The sequence below is a fragment of the Chelonoidis abingdonii genome, unplaced genomic scaffold, assembly GCF_003597395.2.
Source record: "Chelonoidis abingdonii isolate Lonesome George unplaced genomic scaffold, CheloAbing_2.0 scaffold0003, whole genome shotgun sequence".
In the NCBI taxonomy this organism is placed as follows: Eukaryota; Metazoa; Chordata; order Testudines; family Testudinidae; genus Chelonoidis; species Chelonoidis abingdonii.
Window position 1 is genome coordinate 241,035 of NW_027424264.1, and position 13,704 is coordinate 254,738.

The 13,704-nt window shown below is 42.4% G+C and overlaps 1 protein-coding gene across 1 annotated transcript in view; it reads right to left on the reverse strand.

Annotated features, from left to right (window-relative positions):
- Positions 1–12,869, reverse strand: part of UBE2I (ubiquitin conjugating enzyme E2 I) — a 36,611-nt gene extending 23,742 nt beyond the window's left edge. The window contains 3 exon segments of the mRNA XM_032789473.2: positions 2,472–2,555; positions 2,807–2,885; positions 12,787–12,869. Of these exon segments, the coding sequence (XP_032645364.1) occupies positions 2,472–2,555; positions 2,807–2,872 (150 nt within the window). The 5' untranslated portion in view covers positions 2,873–2,885; positions 12,787–12,869.
- Between the last annotated feature and the right edge of the window lie 835 nt (positions 12,870–13,704).

Consider the following 13,704-nt stretch of genomic DNA (forward strand, 5'->3'; position numbering starts at 1 on the left):
AGCTGAGTTGAGTAACGGTTGCCCGTGCAACCTTAACTCTGCTCTCTTTCAGCACTGGCCCAATGGACCCTCGTTAACATACATACCTATACTCTGCCAAGCCCACAGTTGCTGAAATATACAAGCTCTTCACCTCTTTTCACAGACTAGTCACTCTCATCCACAGGGTTTCATATAACATTGTTTAAAGATAAATGGGAGGGGAGGCGGAAGGTTGTCCATGCCACCTTTCTTCTACCCTCTTTGAACTATGCCTCAATGTGTGCATACTCAACACTGGCCATTGACACTGTACGATTCCAGATCTGGTTGTACACTCACACATATTTGGAAAACTCCCTAGAAAGAATACCACTCAGGTACATTTTAAGAACCATTTCACAGTCTTTTACAACTTACTCACTCACTCTCAGGATACTATCTCAACCTACACTTTTGTTTAACCATTACTAAAGCATTATAATCCTCTCATATTCCACCTCCATACTGACAATATCCTTTGTAATAAAGGCTTTATGCCCTGCTCCTGAGATACGTGACAAAATTCCACATAGAAATGATGCATATTGCATCTGTACACTCTTCCCTTTCCTCGCACAAGAGGGTGGAAAACAGATTGCAACTATGTCACAAACCTCAAATTTCAGAGTAGCAGCCGTGTTAGTCTGTATCCGCAAAAAGAACAGGAGTACTTGTGGCACCTTAAACACTAACAAATTTATTTCAGCATGAGCTTTCATGAGATGTAGCTGTAGCTCACGAAAGCTCATGCTGAAATAAATTTGTTAGTGTCTAAGGTGCCACAAGTACTCCTGTTCTTTTTACAAACCTCAAAGTAATCCATAGTTCTCACAAACATACCTCTACTAAGCAGAGCCAATTACTGCCTCCACCTTTCAGTACAACTACACCTGACTCTGACCACAGAGTGTGCAAGCAGATAATAAATGCTTAACTACTCTCATATGCCACTTGCTACTGACAATATCCTTGTAATAAAACCCCATGCCTTGCTAATTAAATAATGTATACAATTTTCACTGAAATTATGCATACTGGATCCTAAAAGGTACACATGCAGCTCTTCCCTTTGCTCACACACATCTGAGGGTGCAAAACATAGATCTCACACACCTCAGAGTAACCCACACAAGTCCTCAGAACACAAAACACACCTTTATAAAGTGGCTCTACTACTGTTAGCATACATACCACCTAATACCCTGGCTATACCTGAAGCCTATCCAATGTCCTATAGGCTATCAGCCCCTAAGGACTAGAGGCAAGCTGGGGTGGGCAACTGCTCCACCTCCTTTTTTGTCCTTTAACAGTGTTAGATGGAATCCTGCGGGTGAGTGTGAATGGGTTGTAAAAGGATGCAAAGAATTGTAAAAGGAGATGAAGCAACTGTAGGGTTGGCAGAGTAAACTATATTTGTTAATGGGCATAATGGGGCATTGCTAAAGGGAACAGAGTTAAGTTTCCATAGGCTACCTTAATAGTGCATTTCCTGGTTTTCACAAGATTTGAATTTGCTCAATTCAGTGTTCTGCAAGGGGATAGCATACCACCAAGCAAACTTAACTCGACATTAGAATAATTTTTTGCCATTGAATATAAATCAATGGTGCAGTGTCCCCTGGAATACTTTGCAAAGTACTGATCACTCCAAAACGATACTGTAGAATTAAAGAAGGTTCAGAGAAGAGTGATGAGAATAATCAAGGACAAGGAAAAACTATGAAGAGAGACTGAAAAGATTGAGATTATTTACCTTAAAAAGGAGATGAATAAGAGGGACATAATAAAAACATCAAATTAAAAAAACAATAGAGAAGGCAAATAGCGAGCTTCTGCTCTCACTACACAAGCACACAGAGACACTCAATGAAATAAAAAAGGTGAAAAATTCAGAACTGTTAAAGGGAAACACTTTTTCATACAAGATGTAATAAACTGGAAGTCATCCCAGAGGATGTAATCGAGGCCAAGATTTTAGCAAGATTCAAAAAGGGTTTGGACATTTATATAGGTAAGAGGTTATAATTAATTATACAGGTTATACTTAATGACAATATTTTGAAAGGGGTGTTAATCCTCATGCTTCAGGTGTTAAGCCAATCTAAGTATTAAAGGCTATGTTGAGACAATGCAGGAGGAAAAGGGGAAGATGATCCCATATATGATTACTGTAGAGTATTTACACCTTCCTCTGAAGCATCTGGTTCCAGCCACTCTCACAGACACGACAATGAACTAGATGGACATTGAGTCTGATCCAATACAGCAGTTCCTATGTTCCTATTCCACATGGCTTCCAAAGTAGCTCTGGAATTTGATTAAAACTGGACACTTATGTTAAAGTGTATTTCATAAATTGCACTAGAAGTTGTTCATGGTTTTGTATCTGTTAAAAGTTTACGTTAACATCTATCTCCCATGCTGAAAACTAAATTGACAGTAAGTCTTACCCCTTTCTTTCCTGGAATAGCACACTCCCAATTCATGAGATTCATCGTGCCATCTGGATTTTTTGTAGGTACTGCTACAAATCCCTGAATTAAAACAGAAACCCGAAGTAAGTCTTCTGAAAGTACATTTAATGCTGATGTAGCATCAAAACATATATTTGTACAATGCAGTCCCTCTCCGCCTATACCAACTTGCTTGAGATTCCTTTATGCATCAGAGGATGAGTTTTCAGCAGCTTGTTTATAGTTCCATTTCACATTGAAAAAGATCACCAGAACACCACAAGTTCAGCGTGAAGTTGCAGAAGTTAACTTGAGAGTATTGCTATACTTACAAATGGATGGTCTTTTCTCCAAGCTTTCCTCTCCTGTGCAAGTCTGCTGAGGGCTATCCCAGACATGTTCAAAATCCCTCTAAAACAAACAGTTGCCAGTTAGAGCAAATTGAACCCCTCAAGTTAGTCATGCAGTGATGAATACACTTCAAACTCCTCACATTTGCTTTTTTAACATTTATTAGATTGACTGGCAAACTATCACTTTAAGGCTCTATACAACATGTAAGTTCTGTTAGAAATAGCAGAGCAAATAAGACAGGGGTTCTCAGGACAAATTTTTTGGTGGCTGCTCTCACACTTTTTTCCTAAAATACTTAATTAGCTTTAGGAAAAACAAATAAATATGCACATGTATATGTCCAAATAATTGTAATTTTTTATTGCGAGCTACTAAGTCTGTTGTGAAAAGTGATATTAACAAACACAAAAAAGTATTGCTTTGCACAGCGGACTTACTCAGCCCTCTCAAGTCTCGGGACAAATTAAGCCCTGGATGGGGGGTGGGAGGGGCAAGGAGCAATGGAGTTGAGTGGAGAGGAGGCAATGGGGGGCTGGAGCCTGAAGTCCTGTGGCCAGAGCCTGCTACCCTGCCACACCAGGACTGAAGCCTGAGCCCAACTGTCCCAGGAAATGTGGGGAACTTACCAATTGCCTGGTTCGCCAGCATTGTGCCCCAGGTGTCTCCAAAGAGGGGGCAGGGCCCAATCCCTGCTGGCGTCCAAGCAATCAACACCAAAACGGTGCATTCAGGAGCAGTGGTGAGGAGGGGGCACTTGCTGCTTTGCCCCACCCCCACAACAACAGCCCAGGAGGCTTGTGGCTGCAAGAAAAGCCCATGGTGGTCACATGCGGCCACAGTGACCACATTTGAGAAACGCCGATTAAGATCATCTTCTCTACACAGGGAAGTTTACTGGCATTATATGCATAATCTCTACCAGTATAGGTTATGCCACTAAATTTCCCCATATCAACAAGCCTTAAGGTACTAGACTCGGATTAAGTTCTTGAATACCTCCATCTTGTGTTTCACAGTTGCATTACACTGGCAAAGGGAATTCAGTAGTAGTTTAACACCACATATACCACACCTCCAGTAATAAGATAAAGGTTCAGGAACAACAGCGGTTTAAATTTTGAGAGCGCGCACAAATATTCTGGGGGAAGGGATAGCTCAGTGGTTTGAGCATTGACCTGCTAAACCCAGGGTTGTGAGTTCAATCCTTGAGGGGGCCGCTTAGGGATCTGGGGCAAAAATCAGTACTTGGTCCTGCTAGTGAAGGCAGGGGGCTGGACTCAATGACCTTTCAAGGTCTCTTCCAGTTCTAGAAGATAGGTATAGCTCCAATTATTATTATTATTCTGTCTCCCTAATGACACCAATGTGGCATTCACCTGCAGAGGAAGACATCTATGCTGCTGATTGTGCATACTAAGCTTCCCTACCAGCAATCCAGAAAGAAGAAGCAGTAGAAAGTAGCCTAGTTAGTCTATGAGCCACTGCCTGGCTGGAACACAAACTATTCTGCACAGGAGCAACTAAGATGTCAATCCTATCAAGATCATATCAGTTTCACTCCGATATTGCAATAGTAACCACCAAGTAACAGTGGGCAGAAACAGGAGTACAGATGTGAGCCTGTAGAGAAGGAGGCTGCCAGATACACAAGATAATTGGCCCATGGTGTCATTTCAGTCCACTGGACTTGAGGACCACACTTAATCCTGTCTTTCTGGAAGCAGTACAGGCTACTAGAAGCAGGACAATGCTGTGAAATCAGGGTCACAAATGTAAAGTGTGCCAAAAAATTTCAGATCTCAAACCCAGAGAAAAGGAAAGAAAAGCAGAGATCTATTATTGCATGAGAGAGGAGTGACTTACATTAAGAGAATGGAGAGAAAAGAAAGCTTCACACAAAATCCAAGAACGGAATTATTAAATAATACTTAGTCCTGCCATGAGTGCAAGGGACTGGACTAGATGACCTCTTGAGGGCCCTTCCAGTCCTACAATTCTATGAAACTAAAGCAGTGATAAGCAAGAGGAGAGAGTGGTTTACACAATTAAATTGGTGCCCAAGAGTTAGTTTATTAAAACAGGCAGTAAGAAGCAGCTCATACAATCTCCTCACAAAAAATGTTAATTCCCCCAGCTTCATGAACAGTTGCAGGTACTCAGCAGCTCAGAAAGTCAGGCCAACATGTTTAATTTTATTTGTGTAAATACATAAACCTGTATGACAGCCAGAGGGCTCCCAGTAGTTCCTCTTGCAGTGCACAGTAATAGAAGACTAATGAGATGGTAATTGCCATCTATAAAGGGTTTATAACTACTTTCCTCCTGTTACATTAACAGTCTGGGTATTAATTTAATCAATGTGAACATTTCAAATTCTAGAGTCTAAGTTTATTATTGCAAAGCATTTTCATTCCAGTTTATAGAAGTCCTCATTTTAAACTTCACACTTATCCATAATCCTTTGCCATACCATCTGTAAATTGGAAATTTGTCACCATCAAAATTTTAATATTTTCCCTTTGAACAACACAAAGAAGGTCCAAAGATATCTGACACCTATTTCATACAAGTCTTGGATAACAGGATTAAATTAGATTTTGAGGAGCGCACACTCACACATTAACACATTCAATGATATTTCACAACATACTTTCCATCCAGTCCTACTTCTGAGTTTCAGAGTTAGTTTTGCTTGAATGGTTATATTCCAGAAATGCCGTAAGTACAACCTAAAAGCTAACAATTAAATTTATGTTTATACAAAGCTAAATTTCATTAGAGAAGATGAGATCTGGATAAGGTGAATACATAAAGTAATAATACTGCTTCCAGAATTCTGCAGTTGGTCTAATATTCCCTAAAATTAGAAACTAATCACTCATATGCAGATTGAGTTAAATGAATATAATAGAGATATGTATTTGGATCTTTGCTATACCAGAACGTTTGTGGGGCTAGTTAAATACTGTGCCCAAAGAATACTGAATGTGCCTCTAATCATTTGTTCTGCTCATGGAGGCAAAAGCAGATTTCATGGAAAGGATGCTATCAGAATAGGATACAACTCACTTTATAAGACCAATATTTTGTTTCAAAACATTCTCTATCATGTTACAAAAGGAATAATTTATTCAGTGTCATTAATAGATGGGCACTGATCAGCCCCAGAGCAAGAATTACGAAATATGTGCAGTAGAAACCTGCCATAGTAATATATTCAGTAGTTCATTAAAGAGAATAATGGTGAAAGTTTTGTATCAGCTGCAGAGTTTGCAGAAGACACAAAATCACCCAAGACAGTTAAGTCCTGGGCAGACTGGGAAGAATTACAAAGGGATCTCACAAAACTGGGTGACTGGACAACAAAATGGCAGAAGAAATTCAATGCTGACAAGTGCAAAGCAATGCACAATGGAAAACATCATCCCAACATTACATAAAAAATGAGGGGGTCTAAATTAGATGTTACCACTCAAGACAGACATTGCAGTCATCATGAACAGTTCTCTGAAAACACCTGCTCAATGTCCAGCAGCAGTCAAATAAGCTAATAGAATATTAGGAACCATTAGGAAAGAGAGATAAGAAGACAGAATGTATAATACCACTACATAAATCTATGATACGGCCACACCTCGAGTGTTGCATGCAATTCTGCTTGCCCCATCTCAAAAAAAAAATATATTAGAACTGGAAAAAGTACAGAGAAGGGTAACAAAAATTATTAGAGGTATGGAACAACTTCTATATGAGGACAGATTAAAAAAAGACTGGGACTGTTAATTTTAGAAAAGAGATGACTGAGGGAGGATATGATAGAGGTCTAGAAAGTCATGAATGGTGTGAAGAAAATGAATAAGGAAGTTTCATTTACCCAATCACATGACACACAAGATAGGGGTTACCTAACGAAATTAACTTAAAGCAAACATAAGAAACTACTTCTTCACACAACTCCTAGTGTAACTCATTGCTGGGGATGTTGTGAAGGTCAAAAGTATAAATGGGTTAAAAAAATAAAAATAAAAGAGACAGACAAGTTCATGGAGGATATGTCCACCAATGGCTACTAGCCATGAGGGTCAGAGGCACAAACCTATGTATGCTCTAGGAGTCCCTAAAACTCTGACTGCTAGAGATTGGGATTGGGATAGCTCAGTGGTTTGAGCATTGGCCTGCTGAACCCAGGGTTGTGAATTCAATCCCTGAAGGGGCCATTTAGGGAACTGGGGTAAAAATCTGTCTGGGGATTGGTCCTGCTTTGAGCAGGGGGCTGGACTAAATGACCTCCAATCCTAATAGACTATGATTCTAACAGAAGATGGATCACTCAATAAACTGCCCTGTTCTGTTCTCTCCCTCTGAAGCTTCTGACATTAGCCACTGTCAGAAGACAGAATATTGGGTTAGATTGGTAGTCCTCAAACTTTTGTACTGGTGATCCCTTTCACATAGCAAGCTTCTGAGTGCAATCCTCCTTATAAATTAAAAAACACTTAAATATATTTAACACCATTATAAATATGTGGATGCAAAAAGGGACTTTGGGGGGAGGCTGACAGCTTGCAATCCCCATGTAATAACCTTGCAACCCCCCTGAGCGGTCCCGATCCCGAGTTTGAGAACCGCTGGGCTAGATGGTCCATACTTCTTACCCCAAGTGGCCATTTTTAAGCTCTTAAATTTTAATTGTGCAGTCAGCCTCTCCCTCTCTTCAACCACTGAGGAACTTGTAGACTCATTATCAGACAGATATAGTAAGTAGCTTCTGATCCACACTAATACCATCACCACACAAATTGAGAAAGCTAATTGTGTTTACAACTTAATCAAGTATCCCTAGTTATCAGATGCAGAAAAACAGGTAACTGATCTACCTTTAGGAAACATTAAGGGACAAATTTTGCTCTCAGTTACACAAATGCAGATCTGTGAAGTTAACAGATTTAAGGCCTGGGCTACACTAGAAAATTAGGTCAGTTTAACTACATCAATCAGGGCTGTGAAAAAATCCCACACTGCTGAGTGGCACACTTAAACCGATCTAAGTCCCCATGTAGATAGCATTAGGGCTTGTCTACACTTACATTTTATAGTGCTCTAACTTGCTGGCACCCCCGAGCACAGCAAATCTGAGCGCTTTAAAGCACTAGTGTGGCCCAGCTCCACGCGCTGGGAGCTAATCCCCTCATATAGGTGGATTACCAGGAGTGCTGGGAGAGCTCTCTCCCAGTGCTCACATGCGACCATACTAGCACTCGCTGTGCTTTCCAGTGTAGACATGCCCTTAGGTCGATGGAAGAACTGTTCTGTTGACCTAGCTACTGCCCCTCAGGGAGGTGGATAACCTATGCTGATAGGAGAAACCTTCCTGTCAGCATAGGTAGCATCTACATTGAAGTACTACAGCAGTGCAGCTGTGCCCCTGTAGCATTTTAAGTGTAGACTAGTCCTAAAATATGTATATCTGAGGAAAGATTCTGGCTTCTCAGACTGCTGTAGCCTACAGAGTACCTACAAGCTATCACCAAACAAAGTTCTCAACAAAATTACATACTGGACCTTGATCTTAAGGTAAAGTCTCATGTGTCTTTCTCTAGACTACCTGCCTATTCCAGCAGCAATGCACCGTGCAATGGGTTAGCAAGTGTACAGAGTAAGAAGAAACTGTAGAAAGTTCTCTTCAGATTTCATTGGAACACACGTGACTCATCAGTTTAGCATATTAATCAAGATAAATTCAACTGCTTTCAGAAGGTTTCTACACAATATTGTCTATATTAGTGTCTAAGAGTTTATAACTCAAGATTAAGTTAAACTAAGTCTTGAGAAGGGCTCTAAAATCCTTCACATGAAAAAAGTCAAATATATTTGCACAAGTATATCTACCTATCCCCCACACGCCATGTGAGAAATGGAAATAACTCTGACCTCTCTCATAGGAGCATGGGGAATTAAACTAATATTTGTAAAGCTTTAAATGCTAAGTATAATTACACAGAAATCAGTTTCCTTTCACATTACTATAATTTCAGATCAGTGTTACATGGAAAAGAAAAATCACAGCCCTTAAATAGTACAGGATTCTCACCAAGCTATTTCAGCAGTTTAGTCTAGTAGCCAAGGGGTAACATTTTCAAAAGTACCTCTAAGAGACTTATAAGCTCAAGTCTCATTTTCAAATACGACATAGGCACTTAGAAGTAAAAGTTCCACTGAAAGTCAATGGGATTTAGGCTCTTAAGTCACTTGTAAAACATGCAATATAAGTGCTTTTGAAAATTTTACTAATGGACACAAATATATTGAATGAGGCTAATTATTAGTTGACCTAATTATTTTACAAGAAAGCACAAAGTCCCTCACACTATGAATTTACTTTTAAGATCTAGAATTCATTTCAATCCGTACATACCACTTGGGCTAGAGAATAATCAGAGTTTGAAGACCTGAACATGGTTTTCATGGCACCTACCATGTTTTCTACCTTAAAATCCACTAAATATTAGCTCAAGAAACATTACATATTTCATTCTCAAGAGAAAAATACTACAGATGGATCTACAAATACTATGGTGCTATTACACAAACTGAGATAGAAAACTGACCTCCTTATTTACAGGTTAATGTATATGGGCTACAGATTTTCAAAGTGATTAGTTGGAAATATGCAGGAACAAAAAATTGAGAAGATTTTGCAGAAAAAAAACTAACTCAATCAAGACAAAATTCTGCCAAATGTGACTTTAGACAAGTTAGTATTGCCTCTCCATCTTTAACCAGAAAAATAGGAAAGTACAACAATATTTGTTGCACAAAATCAAAGAATTGTTGTCTAGTGGTTAAGGCGCAACTATGGAGTCTTTAGATCTGAGTTTTATTCCCAGGTGTGCCACAGCATGGATGACCTTGGGCAAATTACTTACTTAAAAGGGACTCAATTGTTTGGCACACAATTTAAATTGATGGGGGAAAGTTTTTGTAAAATGTATGCCCAAGAGAATGCTTCCATGTTCCCTCTTTAAATTCCAAGAGAAAATTTTAAACATTCCTCTACAGTGTTCACAGCTCAAGTATCCTAACCACCAATACCTGGGAAGTGAAAATGGCTAAATGTTTTGATACTTAATTGATTTTCATTGTTTACTTCATGTATTTCTTTCCACTCTGACACATACTTGTAAACACAGAAAGTAAAATTGGAGATTTTAACTCATTTCAGTTTCAGTAATCTAAACTATCAGTAATAAAGGGTTAAAAATTTATAATGCAATTAAAGTTGGCCATTTCATTTCAATCTCTGCCTTTGTTTACTCTTCTAAAAAAAACGGGATATGAAAGAATGTAAAATTAACTAAAAAACACATTGAAATCCACAGACAGAAAGCACCACAGATGTATAATGTATTATATGCATTGTGGGGAATTGTCGCATCTAATTTTTTTAACCCTTTTGTTCCAGATTCATAAGCAAATCAAGATGTCTGATGAAGTGGGTATTCACCCACGAAAGCTTATGCTCCAATATGTCTGTTAGTCTATAAGGTGCCATAGGACACTCTGTTGCTTTTTACAGATCCAGACTAACACAGGCTACCCCTCTGATACAATAATTGTATTGGAGATCTCATTTTCCTTATTCTCCGGGAGCTTCTCTTTTGGAGCTTAGCAATTTCCCCAAGAAATACTCTAGGTATTAGGAGTGCAAACACTCTTTTTTTTTTTTAAAAAAAAAAAAAGCAAATGAGTAAGGAAACTTCCATTTTCTTCCTCAGGGTATTTAGAAATCTAGGAAACCATATGCTTGTTTGAGGCAGGCCTTTGGCAGCTACTATACTTTCTGGTGACTAACCACTACATGGAATACCCCAGGTTTCAATAACCCTAAAGATAAAAAACGAGTATCTAAAGCCTGCCATCTCTTTTACACCCACTGATTGCAATTATAGCAGAGCTAGAGGACTGTACAAGAAGAGCCACTTACTAATGCAGCTCCCCTAGGTTATGACTGTACAGTAGGAGAGCAAAGCAGGCACCTGTCTAACCTCCAGTGACTTCGCTTTTGTACTGTCCCTTCAATGAAAGGGCCTACTAGCATTTATTGCTCAGATTGCACCTCTGTTGGAGTTAAAGACAGAGGATTAACAGATTGACCATTTTGAAATACACTTTAGCACCAGGAAGAGCCCCTCCAGCATCTCCTAATCCCACCTCTTCAAAAATAAGTCACTCGTTTCTCCTCTGCTTCAACTGCCTTCCCTAGTAATCTGTTCCTTGTGTGTTTTCTTTTAGAGTAGCAGTTTTACCTGAAATGCCTAATTATTTCAGTTATAGCTACTGGCTTTTGAGACCATTAGCAGCATAAGAAGTTCCTGGTAATTCTATCTCACATTTCTTAACATATGGAGTCTTCTCTTTTTCTATGAGACGTAAGTCCTGGTAAGTTTGATTTTTTTCCCCCTAAATTTGGTGAGATTACTAGTGGTGAATGGAACTGAGCTAGCAGCCATGAAGACTGAAGAGGCCTGCAAAGGCCACCTGGAGGCTGACCTCTTTCTTATGTCTTCACTTCTCACTCAGTTCTTTGCCTCAGAGCATCAACCCTGATGATGATTTTTTGTTATGCTGGTATTTGCCCACTAGGAACTGAACAGAGATCCCCAAACTCATTTCACATAAGACATCAAAAAACAACAGGTAAGATGTGTCAATAACTACTTTGACTGAATCCAAACCCTACATTCAAAAGTTGAATTGCTCAATATATCCCATTACTGATCTCCCTGGCTACCCAGCTTGTCTGGTCCAAAGACTCTATTTGTTGCCCTGTGATGCAGTGTCTCCAAAGCAGTATCTTTCCTGTGGTACAGCGATTAGGTCTGCTTACAGTATTCCAAATGAGGGCTCACAGGTGCCTGGAACAGTTACAAGATCACCCTTTTGTTTTACATCCTAGTTACCTTTAACAATCCTTATTTAGCCCACAGCAGATCAGTAGTATGAAAGTGTCTAACACAGCTAGTCTTACACACCTACACCTCTTGTCTGAGAAGCTAAATATTAGCACACAAGGAACATACATGTATGAGTAATTTGTCCAAAGAATGAAAAGCTTCTACTTCTGTGAAGAGTAGAGAGAGGCTATGCAGGGGAGCCAATCAAAGTGGGCGTCTGGCTTTGCCTACATACCAAAGCCACGAGGTTTAGCCCCAGTGGAACAGCAAAAGGTAACTCAGTGATCAGTCCTATTACCTTCTTTCGCTCCATAACTTGACTAGGTCTGTAACACATAGCTCAGAAACGCCTGCCAGCACTGCAGTACCTGCTCAATAAGTGGTACTGGTGCCTCAATAGGCCCTCATAGTTTATGCTTCACAGCAGGGAGGGAACGAGTGTAAGAACCTATGTGGGGCTGAGAGGCGCCGTCTCCCTGTCAGAAACCCCTGGGGAACGAGGCTACCCTACAGCTCCGCGAGAGCGCACTCCTCGGGGAGAGCCCCTGCACCGGCGACAGGCACTTGCGGCCCAGAGCTCCTCGGGGCAGGGACTCGGCCCGCCCCAGCCCGGTCCCGCTACGGGCTCCGATAAGCAGAGCCTGACTCCGGCCCCGCAGGTGGGCAAAGGCGGGCTCCCAAAGGCCCGACGAGCGCAAGTGAGGCCGGGGCGGGAGGGGGCATAGGCCGCTGGCCAGTCCCCACGCAACGCGTGCAGGCCAAGGCCCGGCCGCACCGGTGCGGGTGGAATGGGGTCCGGCCGGGATACGTGGGCACTCGGGCCCTGCAGCAGCTCCCGCATCACACGGCAGGTGGGGAAGCGGCCGGGCCCAGACGAGGCGGCTCAGCGAGCAGGAGAAACGGGAGCCCGGGCACCCCCAAGACCCACTTCCCTGCCCCAGGCTCCGTCACCATTGCAACCTCTGGCCCCGCCACCCTCAGGCCCTCGCCCGACTAGGCCTCACCGTGAGCGGCCGCAGCACCCGCGCGTGTCCCGGATTGAGGCGGCGGCGAATGACCCGGATGTTCCCGACTCGGCTCCCCACCCTTTGTCTCTGGTCCGGACTTTCCCTCCCTCCTTGCTCGGTACGGAGCGCAGCGGCGTGGTATGTCCCTCAGTCCGACCCGTCCGTCCCGCTGCGCCGGCGCAATATGACCCTCAATCCGAGCCGTCCGGCACGCTATACGCATTTTCTTCACACAGGGCCTTGAGGTGACCAATACAGAGCCAGAGTGGAGGCCATACGGTAAGCTCCCTGTGGCAGTCTCCCTACGTCACTCCAGTCTCTTTGTGCTTCACCTTCCAATGGCGTCCCCGCGAACCTGAGCGGATTTTTCGTTTAGGCACTGAGTTAGTCACCTATGCCTTTCTCAAGAAACGGCTGGGGGCTCGATGGCAGGATTGGAAAGTGCGGGACGCGCAAGATCCGACTCAGTCAGGACCACTTGCTCCCACGCGGGCCGTGTGCAGACGTCGTGGGGGGGAGGGCCCTCCTCGGAATGAAGTGACGTCACATTAGACGTTTGCCCGGGGTCCTTCCGAGAGCGTCTGCTGCCGGGGCCAGTCACGGGCCTCGGCCGCCGCGTACTGCTCACGTGGGACGTGCACGGGGCTTCAGGGATCACATGTCCATCTGACCTCTCCCCGTCATTCTCCCATCTCCATTCTTCTGTCACCCCCTCATTGTTCTGTGACCGGACTCTCATCACCATCACCCGCCATGGCTGTGTGTCACCGTCACCCCCATTGTTCTGTGACCGCCTGTCATCACCGTCAGCCGCCATCACTGGGTGTCACCGTCACCCCCATTGCTCTGTGACCGCCTGACATCACCATCACCCGCCATCACTGGGTGTCACCGTCACCCCCATTGCTCTGTGAC